A 12,453-nucleotide genomic window follows, 5' to 3' on the forward strand; every position below is an offset into this window, starting at 1 on the left:
TAAATCAACCTACACTTAAATTCAAGACATTCCCTAGTGTTTGCCTATAGCTAGTAATAGTAATCTTGTGAGTGTGGGGGTCTTCAAACATTGTTGTGGACAATTTTGTGTGGGACAGCTCTGCATCAAGGGAACCCAGAAATAAATAAGCATCGACGTGAATTATTTCTCTCCCTTTTATTCGGTAACTCTGAGCCGAGGTGCTTCTGTTGAACTGGCTGCTCTCTGAACACTTTGTTTATGAAGCAATATAAATTGGCATGGCTTCAAGGACTGTAACGGTCCGATGAATGCTGAGAGCCTAAAGGCATCCCACAAGAGCTTTAAACAAATGCAAAACCATTTAATAAAATACTATTTCATTACAAGAAGCCACTGCCTGTTTTAGGATTTTCAGTAGCTACTTTAAATACATTGTAAAAAAGGTTTAATAATCCAGACAAATAAAAATCAACTAGATTTATATTACATTTTCTTTAATGTGCACAGCATGATGTGATTTTACAGTAAAAGCAAAGGGAAGAGAATTTCATTTTTCATATAAAAATATGAATACAAATATCTCGTCTACAGAGGCAGAATCAATAGCATCACAATGGGTACTACAGCAGGTAGACAAGGAGGTGATTAAGTCAAAGCAACTAGACATAAGGTGTCGAAAGTGAGCTTAATGTCAGTAAAAATACTATACCCCACTTTGCTTCATCCGCAGCCTCTGGGGTTGGAAACTTAAGTTTGCTGCCAGCATTTGGCAATGTGTGTGTGTGTCTATGTACTGTAAGTGTGTATGTGTCCAACAGTGAACACAGAGAAAAGCAGACAGGTTTGTTTCCAAACCAAATGATGTCACTTCATAATGCAGAAACAACAAAAAACTTCATCTTCAACGATGGCAAGTGTATGTTTAGGTATAAAGCTGTTGTAATGTTCAATGTTAAAAGTTCAATCATCTGCTTGAAACTGCTGAAAGATCAAGCTAGGTTTACGTCTCTGCCACTCAAAAAGCTGTTGCCATGACGACTAGTGTGAAGCGTTATATGTCACCGAGTCAGGAACAGTCTCTTTGTTAATAAATGCTGCATTGACAAAAAGTTCAGCGAGGGCACCTCTGTTGCCCTGTGTTCGAGCCATCCACTATTTTCAGTGGCAGCATGCAGTGTGATGGGCAGTCTCGACATCAGCAGGGCCACACCTACTTTTTCTCCAAAATGAAAATATAAAAAAATACAATACTTTGGAAAACATCCCCAGTGATGACCACAAATAAGGTCATCGTAACTAAACTATCAAATTATTTAACACAAAGGAACTATTTAAAACCAACAAAGTGGATACACAATTAAAGGAAAGGGGACACAAAAACAACTAATTCACAGCCTTGTCCCAACAGGCAGATCTTAAAATGGTGTTTCCTACAATGATAAACAAAAGAGGCAAATGACAAGAACATTGTAATTGTAAGTGTAATTATTTGCTTTTGAAAACTTTGTAAAAATGTACAAAAAATAAAAAAATTGAGAGGCAACAGATCCTACATCCCTAGGAATTCAAAGCAAAGACTCACTGTTTTAACTAATGACCACCTAAAAACAGTGCAACTCTTCACTTTGATTTCACTCTCTGTATTAAAGAGATTTATTTCTAAGCTTTATCTTCCTGTGTTGAACATTGGTTTCCACTGACTGCTCCCACCCTATCCCTCTGACTGTCTTCCATTCCCAGTTTCTAAACCACCTTGGTGGTGGTGACCCGGACACTGCTGAAGCACTTCCCCATGGCTTCGAACAGAGGGTCGCAGAAGGTGTGCACACAGATGGAGTAGACTCGGCTGATGCAGTGGATCTCGATTAGGTAGCTCTTCACGCACGGCACCACAGCCCAGATGTGAATGAAAGACAGGATGGCAAAGAAGATGCCCCACACCAGGGCGAGCGGGATGCCAACCAATGCCGTAAGCAGCCTGTAACACCAGTATTTGGTTACTGTGAAGGTGGTGAAGCTGGCTTTCCAAATGCCATCGAAGCTGTAGGTGCCGGCAGGCTCGGCGATCACATCTTCAAAGTCCACCTGAAGACAAAAACAGGTTTAACATCAGGATCGTATGATTTATAGTGGTGACAAACATATAACAGTCTCCCGATATGTTGAGCATTAATGTATGAAATAAAAAAAAATTAACTAAAATTCTGATTTATTTCCAAGACATTCAAAAAGGTACTACATTTTTTGTTGTATACAATACACAACATTCAAGATTGAACTGAACCTGTATTTAACTGTATATAAATTAATAAAATGAAGTGAATTTTAACAACATTTAGGAAAGAAATTACACAGGCCCTTTTTCTTGGTGCTGTACATCTAAGACATGTTTTGATTTTTTCAATGATGTCTATAAAAAGTATAGACAAAGTATGTCTATATAGAACATTTTCCTTTATGCCATATGTCTCCTACACAAAAACTCTTTCATTCAACACAAATTTGAAGACACAGAACTATTTCTCTATTTCTCCTCCACCATCAGATATACATTCCTCATAGACAGCTTCTTTACATTGTACAGTACTCTGCTGTGGTTCGCTCAGACTGGTACCGTCACCTTCTCCTGCTCGATCCTCCAGCACCATCTACTTATCTATGATTTGCGCCTGACACCCAACACTAACATTTAGAGAAGACCTGTAAATAAAACCCCATTCCATCTTACAGCAGATGAGTTGAGGTTGGCAGACCCCACACACTGTATCCAGTACACCTGCTTTTATAAACTGCTGTGTTTATTTAAGCTGTGACACAGAGAAAAAACATAAACAAACACATTTCGTCGTCCTTGACAGTGACTTGTGAGTGTCCAGATAAAGCTAATATTTATTTAACAACTGGTTCTGGAGTGTGTGTCTGCAGGATGGGTTTTGTAACAGCACTATACTGCATAAGTAAGCTTTCCCTAATCCATTTTGCCAAAAACCCTGTTTTTGGAAATAATGAAAGAGTGTTAAAGTAAAATGGGGATGTTTCGTAACTGTAATTTGATTGATTATGACTTGCCCTTGGATTTGAAACCATCATGGCTAAGGCTGGCAAAGAAACTCTAAATTATGCTGTCATATATAAAGTCTTTCCTCCCTATTCATTAATCTACAGTATAAACCAATGGATAGTTTCCATTGCAGAATATCACAACTCTATCAATGTTAAAATAAACAGTTCTTCAACAGACAAACAGTTCTTACTGTATTGACAGAAATATGAATTTGCATTCTTTAAACCCACTGGTGGTGTTGAGTTCTCGTAAAGAAAACATACGTATACTTGCAGTATACAAAAACTACTAACTGTAGTAAGTGTACTTTCATAGTATTGAATTCACTTGGTTCAATTGTACTATAGTTGCTTTACAAAACCAAAAATGCAGTTGACAATTTGTGTAATCAAAGTTTACAACTGTTAACTTAAGAGTGCCCTGTAAATTTTTTTAAAAAACATATGTACTAAATTAGTGCATAAAAACAGAGCACTCAAAGTACATTTCGGTGCACTTTTTTACTTGGGTGGGCCAATTTAGTGCAAAGTTGAAACAGTACACTTACAAGTATACTCATAGCACACATAAGTTACTTAAAACATAAAATATCCTTGAACGTCTTCAAACTTAAACTTGACCACAAAAGAAGATATTTTGAAGAATGTAGGAGTGCAAACAGTTCTGAGAAACGTTTACCACCATTTTCTTTTTTCCGACTATGGTTTGGTTATAACTTATAATCATTCTTGCAAATCTTCTTCTATCTTTCTCTGTGTTCATCAGAAGAAATACATTTACACAGATTTGGAACAACTGGGGGGTGAGTCAATGATGACAGAATTTTTGTTTTTGTGTGAACTGTCCCTTTAAGAACACTTACTTTTGTAAGGGTCAAAACACAATGTATCTTACTTGGACAGACAACAGAAAGGACGAAACAATGGCATTATTGTGCATGTACTTCAGTTGAATAAAAACAACTACTTTGTTTATTTGGCTGAAACTTTGCAATCTCCATGGCAACAACTCATGACTCATTTCGGAATGCAAATTTATGTGCAGTGACTACACACCCCCAAATCCTCATTACTGTAACTCAATCGGCTATAATCTTTTCCTATGTTAGTCAGTAAGGCAAGTCAAGAGTATACTTAGCGCGCTTATTGCATGAATGTAAAACATAATGTAATGTCATCCATTCAGATGAATACAGTCCTTGCGTGGCCTGACCACAGACTGTGCGCTGCCAAAATTACAAAGTGGAAATCCGCTCCAGCGTGCTATTATAAGAATGCAATTTTATGAGAGGAAAATATTCTGTTCCAGGGAAAGCTAAACGCATGTGTTTCTGCACACAAGGGTCTTTGATGTGGATATATCTGTGGGAGTGCACTTGGACCATGTGTTCGGTATGGACGTCCCGCTGGAGGAACGCCCCACGTGTAGGGGGGGTTGTGCATGCACGCACAGAGCGTTTGTGAAAACGGAGAAGGGAATTCCCTGCTATGCTCTCCTACGCAAGACCACTGTGGGACATACTCGCTTAACCCCTTTTAAGGACAAAATCAAAGAACTGTGTGCATTCATGGTCTGTTTTGCCCAAAATTAGATTGAAATCCCTTGTGACTTCAATCCCATAATCCTTAGCAAACAAAAACGCGTTCTGGATGTAATTTTCGGTCAAATCATAAGAACTATTCATATCCCTGTATCCTCGGGGAAGGGAGTCAGGATCATATTATGGTGGGAGGGAGATGAAATGAAAGGGAGAATAAAGCAGCTGGGGTGGGAACAGGGTGGGGATGGATGAAGGGGGTTCAGTTTTTAATAGGTGGTATGCATTGTTCAATCACCATAGCAAACAACTGAACCCATGAGGTGAAGTTTTCCTTCTTTATAGGAGAGTTGCTATGCAAGGAATTGCCCCACGCCCAGGAAAATATTTTGTAAAGACTGTTAGGTGTACAGCCTTTGCTCAAAAACAGGAAGGTCTTAATATTTCCTCCATTAAAAAAAGTTTGTCACTGCACGAGCGTTAACACAGTAGGAAGCCCCGACTGTGTCAAACTCAGAGCTGCGCAGATTTCGCAAACCCATGCCACAGTCCAAACATTTCACATTTCAGAGACAGAGTTTCCATGCAGTGCCACAGTAAGAAAGAGTATTGCCAAACTACTTTTAAAAATATGATTTAAATATTGTATTATTCTTTCTATCAATATGCAACAGTAATGCTTTTCAAAACGCATTATGTAAATGCTATAATGTTATGTAATATGTTATGCTATAGTTTAAGAAATAAACATATATTTACACATCATATTTATACATTTTCAGCATGCCTGACTATTTTTAAAGCTTGAAAAACATGCACAAAACACAAAACGTGTTAAATGATTGTCCTACCTTAACCACCTTGTCATTTAAATGCTTTGGATCCCGGTTGACCAGGTCAATCTCCTTGGTGTGGACATCCTGGAAGGTCTTTTCGTTGATGCTGTCGTTATCCATTTCTTTATTATTTGGTTTGTAAATGTTGCCCTGTTTCCGGATGAACGGCGAGTGCGTGTATTCCTGCGGTTCCAAAAAAAAACAGAAAATGAAAAGTGTGTGAGCCTGTCCGAGGCGCAACTCAGCAGACACCCCTGGCATGGGGCGCTTTTAAACGGATAGAAACTAAGCACCACACCCCTCTGGAGCGCGTGCAGAATTACACCGCAAGGGGGCGTCAGTTAACACGGTGCGCACCCAGATGCGATTGTATTGTAAAAGAGAAAATAAATAAAACGGAAAACACATTGCAATTAAAAGTACAACTGAGAATATCTACACGCACATTTAAAAAAGTTTAATGCATATTAAGTATTATTTTTCATAAAGAATACGCAAGATGCGCTCAGTGGACATACGTCGCGCGCAGGCACATGACGCACCTCTACGCACGGTTGCAGATCTGAAACAAGTCCATATGACACAACTTGTTTAATTCTAAATATGCCTATTCCCAGCTATTTTACGTTTGTTCGTGTCTTTGCTTTTGAGAACGAGGAGGCAGGGGTTGTATATTTTACAGCAAAGTTGAGTTCTGACATGGAGAGAAAGAATGTTCACAAGTGAGTGCCAGAAAAAGATAAGACGGCGATTGGCAAACATGCGGAAAAAATAGCCAATAGTGGTCCAAGGTGCCAAACGCACCGCCTAAAAATCGAGATACGCATTTGTGTAAACCCACTACCCAAATTCCGATCCAATGGGAAATAAATACAAGCTCGCTGCATTAAGATACAGGAATATCCCCAAAATAAAAGATTCATAACGTAATATTGCTGTGAAAGGCAATCTCTTACCTCTTCAGGTGTCTCGTCCGTGTATCCGCTCGTCATGCTGGCCCGTGCCTGAAGTGCAATCAGATCAGTGTGGAAACAAGACAATCACTTAACATAGGAAACTGTGGGAGGCGTGGAGAGTTGAAACAAAATCCAGCAACACATACACCGTCTCTTTGCTTTCTATATTAGTCCCACGATACACAGTTTTATCTATCGAACAGTGTTTTATCTGCTCTGCTTAATCCTCTCAAGGCAGAGTGGGAGTTTCTCAGTCACAAGTGTGTGTTGAATGAATGAGCATGTAACCCGCCATACTCTGCCACTCAAGAACTGCGAGGTATTAGTGGTGGAGATTTTGACGTGATTTTTCCCCAAATGGGAGGTGTAATTGGGTGCCGTAGAATTTACACTCAAACCCTTAATTTCACATTCAGGACATCATGTGTCAATTAATAAACTAATAAGAAAGTCATTAAAACTATGAAATAGCACACATGGAAAATGTGAGCTCAAAACGTACCAAACGCACACTCCGGGCATTCACACATTTTATGAGGTGCCACCCACTGAAGTACACTTCACTATCCATCCCAACAAAAACAGTTTTGTAAAGCTATTCATAAACATACCCAAAATTGCTCTCAAAAAATTTAAATTTAAACATTTACATCAACATTTCATCTTCACAAACGTCAACTGCATTCAAAGGTCTGCTAATCTGTAAATACCTGATCTGAGATTTACTTTTTAATATTACACTGTTCACTAAAGGTGATTTGCATTACAAACGTTTCCTTAAGGCAAGACACTTTAGTATGGAATGTTTGCTACAACAGCAAACTTGCATGCTCACAATTGAATTTTCTTGTTCATTTCGCCTTTGCCTAACTTGGTTTAAAAAAACGATTTTAATGTGTGGTCAAGGACAGGTGCTGCATAAAAAGTGATGCAAATATTGCAAAATATGCAAACAAAATCGACAACAATGATGGACATATGTAAAGAGACAGGTTTGATAAAGTTTTTTTTATTAAATATAATTCTTTTTATTTAAAGCAACATCCAATGTCATCACATGAACAGTTTTATTGGTATGATTGTACGATCCAAACTGTCTGTGGATACAAAATGCTTCTGACATTTAATACAAACTCACGGGACAGCTAAACAGAATGTAGATTTACAGCCAAAACCTTCTGAAAGTCCTGCTCGGCCAGATGTTTTTGTGCAGAGCTGAACATTTCACCTTGAGGGTTTATCGTTGCACAAATCTATTTCTGTGCACAGTGAACTCTGTCCATGATATTAGAACAAAGCAAAATATAGTTGCATGCAGTTTTTCTTCATTCTTTAGCATTTGTTCAGTTATATACTGAGTTGTGTTAGGCATGCTTGTCACATGACATAATTTAAAGGGGGCGAAGAAATGGCACCTGAGCCTCTTATGTTCCACTGCACAGTCAAATATTCCATTTACTCTGTGGCGCTCTTAACAAAGCAAAATCCATGGCAAACAGCATGTCAAACGTAGCGTTACAAGGCAATCCAATCACCATTTTGTGTGATACATAAAGAAAATTTTGTTACAGAAAACAACAGCATTTCTGTATTATTTGTACAGAACGCACTAACAGGAATTGACCTGAAAATTATGAACAGTTTGTGCACTGCAGTCAGATCAATCAATAGAATAAAAACATATGAGCATCTGATTCACTCTCATTGATAAAGACCAACTGATCAACTCTTTATATAAATATCAACCCAAAATAAATCGATTCTTTATAAGTACATCAAGCACCTGCAGCATTACATATTGTTTAATGGCACAATGTAAATGTTAATGTTAAAACCTGCATTTAATCATAACATTAAAATCTCTTAAAGGTACAGTTCACATAAAAATGAAAATGTTGTCATCATTTAGAATCTCACCCTTATACTTTTTTATTCGTATAACTTTCTTTTCTTTGTAAAACACAAGATTTTTAAGTAATGTTTTTCGCTACTTTACTTCCCATGTAAGTAAATAGTGACCGAGGCTGTCGGTCCTACACAATCAATGTACTCCGCGGTACAAGATGTGCACATGACGACAGAACTTAATTTTTGGGAGAACTATCCCTTTAAATCTTCATGCATTATCTATAACACAAAAGCTTAATCACACTTATATAACAGTACTCGAAAAGCATGTCTGCACTGACACCACCCATCAAAAGTCCTATTCAGTGGCTAAATGATGGAATGATTGTTGCAACTGTAAAGAAAAAGGTGAAAAATCCTTTACCGTTGTGTATCGGAATGTTACGGATAAAAAAACTCCTTCAGCTGATACCTTCGAATACAAGATCAAAATAAACCCGACCGAGAGATGTGCAGCGGTATCAGGTGGGATTGGTCAGGTCTTGTACATCACCCGGCTGAATGCTGCTACCATGATAACCATGGATTTTATGAAGAGTTAGATAAAGTTAAGCTCTTAGTTTTGAACAGTCTTGACGGTAATGGATGATAAGCACTTCCCAATGCTGAAGAACAGAGGCCGTATGAAGATGTCCACCAAGCTGCTCCAGATCACCTGGATGGGAGGCATTGTCATCATGCAACCGTGGATTGCTGGCATCACCAACCTACAAACAGAAGACAGGTTGTCATTGTGTGTGCTTACACACAGGAATTATATAATAATCATACCAGAGTGAATTTGTTTTCAGCGTGTTTGGAAAAGCTACTGAGCATTGACCGCCATCACAAGCACTTTCTCTAAATCATCAACTTAGATGTTGTTGACATTCTGAGCAGCGCATATGAAATAACTTTCAGTCAGCACAACTCACTCATAACATTGATACATAATTCATTAAATAGATTGATTAAATCGATTCTTAAGTGTTTAGGAAGGGGGAAAGTGCCATTGTATTGCCTCACTGACATCTTCACATGTGATGTTATCTGACCCATTTGTCAAAACTACTCATTCCTAAACTAATGGGGTCTACGTTGTTATGCCGGGTCGTAAAGTTTACAAACACCCACGTGGGCTAAATGGCATCCTTTAGCTCAGGGACATCGACCATCAACCACCAAGAGGTCATGGAAAACCATCACTGAGTTATGCGAGGATTTTTCCACCATGAGTGGAACTCCACATTACACTACCGTGCAAAACAGTAAATGGGAAGCTTCATCCAGAAACATTTCCTCACCCGTATGTGCATCTGCACTTGGAAACGACAGCAAAAAGACCTATACCAACAACTTTCTAAAAAACACTTAACTTTTTCACCAAAAAACAATTTATTCTATTTGAAGTGAAATGCCAGTCTTTATCTAGGTGGGAAGTGGCCAAGACAAATATTCTTTTTATGGACAGTGGAAAACATGAGCAAGCCCAACAGCCTTCCCCAACAAAAAACCTTTTCATACCAAATATGTATACAGCTGAGGGTCCCGAAAACAACTCCCGTGACGAATGCCATGGGTACGGCCAGAAACGTGGTGAGGAATCGGTAGAAGACATATCTCACCAACTCGAACACAGTTTGACTGCCAATCCAGATTCTGTCAAAACTGTGTGTAGAGATGGGCTCTGCGATGAGGTCTTCAAAGTCAACCTGTGGTGTTAAATACGAAATAAGGCAAATTTACAAATGATAGATGATAGATAGACAGATAGATAGACAGATAGATAGACAGACAGACAGACAGACAGACAGACAGACAGACAGACAGACAGACAGACAGACAGATGATAGAAAGACAGATAGATAGATAGATAGATAGATAGATAGATAGATAGATAGATAGATAGATAGATAGATAGATAGATAGATAGATAGATAGATAGATAGATAGATAGATAGATAGATAGATAGATAGATAGATAGATAGATAGATAGATAGATAGATAGATAGATAGATAGATAGATAATGTGAATACCATTGAAGCATTACCATAGTGTTACTACAAATGTCATGGTTAAACTGTAGTTATTGGTTAATTTGCGGTTAATGTTGTTTACAAATACATCTAAACCATGCTTTATTGTCGTGAAGGTTTACAACGAGACCTAAACTAAACTGAAAGTATGCATAAATATGCAGGTGCATCGAATTCGAATCAAAGTCAGAGTAATATAAACACGTTATCAGCGTTTACATCAGCCATGTTTATTTAGAAATTAAACCTAAGTAGTTTCCTTTACCTTTAGGTGCGCGTTGATGTCTTTAGGATCTCTGTCCGGCACAGGTGAATACAAGTGCGGAACTTTCCCTAGTATGGGTTCAATCGATCTGTTGAATTCCTCTTCATCCATAATGACGCTGGTCTCCGATATTTCTTTTTCAAGCCCCATTTTCGTTTTTGGAGTCACCGGGACGCACAGTCCTCTCTGCTGCGCTTGTTGCACGCGCACTGCGCGCTCATTGCAGGACGAGCACGCCCCGTTTCAAAGCGTAGACACAACAAACGAGCGGCCCTTCGTTAAACTCTTACAGCAACACATGTGCGCCAACGATAAGAACAGTTTTGAGGGATATATCTCCGTTTACCTTCCTTATCTTGATAAATTGTTAACTGGAAAAGAATGAATGGAATGTTAACAGATGGTGTTTACTTTAGTGCATGACAATATACTGTACATATTTTCATCTCTTTCCTACTGTTTACACGTTGGTTCATTCATGCATTTATTAATATACAGTTTAAAAAGCATGCATGTGTATAGTTGCAATGGGACAGTCAATGCAGAACAAACTTTTTTGAACTCGTCAGAAAGGTGCTGCAACATGCTTATCTAGTCTATGGATTGCAATTCGTGAAAGATAAGCTTTACAGTAAAAATGTTTGTTTAAGGGTAAAAAAAACGTCTGTTAGTAGATAATTTGCCTGTGTTAACCTCATTCATTGTACGCTCTGAATACTGCACCAGTTGGTTGACTTGTGCCACTGACATCTGACTTATACAAAGTCTTTTGAAGTTTGTGCATCCATGGCCTTTGACATTTATATTGAACGTCTAGATGTTTATAACCAGAAGGACTGGAGGAAGTTTCTCTGGAACCAATGGACACACAACAACAAACTCATTGTGTTGTAACAGTGGAGAGGAAGAGGGGGAGAGGCTGCAGATCATGACAGCAGAGCAAAAGCACAACAGAGGAGAGTGAAAAGCACATTCTGACCAGGGGAACATACACAATACGGCTATAATCCCTATGGATAAACACAGCTCTTTTTTTAACAATAAAGGTGCCAAGACCTTTCCAGTGTGTTACTGTGAGTGTGTGTGAATTTTTTGGAGGGGAGGTACACTTGCAACAACCATATATTAAAGATTATTAAGAAGCCACATTAAAATGCCTTCAAAATATCAAGACATTTCTAAAGACTCAATTACAAAAAATTCATAAAAAGGATTTATGAATTCAATTCAGAGAGAGTAACCAAATGTGTACTTTATTTATGGAAATAAAAGTGGCCAAATACTTTTTAAAATAATGATGCACAATATATAAATATACTTTAATAATCATAATTCTGAATTGTAAGATCATTATAACTTTGTTAGCTGCAAACTTCACTGCAGGTTTAGTACTGTGGTCTATAAAGGGTTTAAGTCTGATTGGTCTATTCTATTGCAATCATTTACCATCATAATAACAGTTGCAATGCAAGTTCATGGGTTCAAGAGTTTCCCCCTTGAGGAAAAGGGGACCGTACAAACCAGCTCAAGCAAAGCAATAAAACCAATATGTCATTTTCATGACAAGTGAGCAGGTGGATGACAGCTGCCGTCTGCAAGGTTGTGCATAGTTTAGCAGCACCACGCACAACCACTAAAATTTACTGGCTTTGGTTCTATAAGTACTTTTAACAAACAAAGTCAGGCAGAAAATAAATGACTGGAAATAACATGAACCTATGGCCACTATACTTTAAGTGGTAATGAAGATCAGACAACAATTGTTGTGACTAAAGCACTTGGCATCTTATTTCAAAATATTTTTAGCAATTCGCTAAAAGCACAAAGAGCAATTGAGATGTTTTATATATCAGCCAAAGGTCACATTCCATTGGTTATTGTCTAACAT

At 38.2% G+C, this 12,453-nt stretch overlaps 2 protein-coding genes across 3 annotated transcripts; both read right to left on the minus strand.

Annotated features, from left to right (window-relative positions):
• Window positions 1–386: 386 nt before the first annotated feature.
• cav1 (caveolin 1) lies at window positions 387–6,693 on the minus strand. Of its 2 annotated transcripts, XM_079450348.1 has the most exons (3): window positions 6,376–6,693; window positions 5,435–5,602; window positions 387–2,067 (listed from the first exon to the last, which is right to left on the minus strand). In XM_079450348.1, exons 1-3 carry the CDS (start codon window positions 6,409–6,411, stop codon window positions 1,726–1,728), a joined length of 546 nt encoding a protein of 181 aa, XP_079306474.1. In that variant the 5' UTR covers window positions 6,412–6,693; the 3' UTR covers window positions 387–1,725. The 2 variants fall into 2 exon arrangements, with proteins under 2 accessions (XP_079306474.1, XP_079306473.1); XM_079450347.1 differs by lacking the exon at window positions 6,376–6,693 and having other exon boundaries at window positions 5,435–5,705.
• A 671-nt stretch (window positions 6,694–7,364) lies between these two features.
• Window positions 7,365–11,363, minus strand: cav2 (caveolin 2). The gene is made up of 4 exons (XM_079449756.1): window positions 11,259–11,363; window positions 10,566–10,936; window positions 9,787–9,974; window positions 7,365–8,990 (listed from the first exon to the last, which is right to left on the minus strand). Exons 2-4 carry the CDS (start codon window positions 10,713–10,715, stop codon window positions 8,840–8,842), a joined length of 489 nt encoding a protein of 162 aa, XP_079305882.1. The 5' UTR covers window positions 10,716–10,936; window positions 11,259–11,363; the 3' UTR covers window positions 7,365–8,839.
• Window positions 11,364–12,453: the final 1,090 nt, after the last annotated feature.

The sequence above is a fragment of the Barbatula barbatula genome (assembly GCF_947034865.1).
Source record: "Barbatula barbatula genome assembly, chromosome: 25".
NCBI classification, from domain to species: Eukaryota; Metazoa; Chordata; class Actinopteri; order Cypriniformes; family Nemacheilidae; genus Barbatula; species Barbatula barbatula.

Excerpts from the sequence above, each read along its gene's own strand:
- cav1 (XM_079450347.1), bottom strand. The coding sequence starts at position 5,680 with ATGCCAGGGGTGTCTGCTGAGTTGCGCCTCGGACAGGCTCACACACTT. Across the intron at positions 2,068-5,434 it reads TAAATGACAAGGTGGTTAAG|GTGGACTTTGAAGATGTGAT; the intron begins GTAGGACAATCA and ends TTTTGTCTTCAG.
- cav2 (XM_079449756.1), bottom strand. The coding sequence starts at position 10,715 with ATGGGGCTTGAAAAAGAAATATCGGAGACCAGCGTCATTATGGATGAA. Across the intron at positions 9,975-10,565 it reads ACATCAACGCGCACCTAAAG|GTTGACTTTGAAGACCTCAT; the intron begins GTAAAGGAAACT and ends TTAACACCACAG. Across the intron at positions 8,991-9,786 it reads CTCAGCTGTATACATATTTG|GTTGGTGATGCCAGCAATCC; the intron begins GTATGAAAAGGT and ends TTCTGTTTGTAG.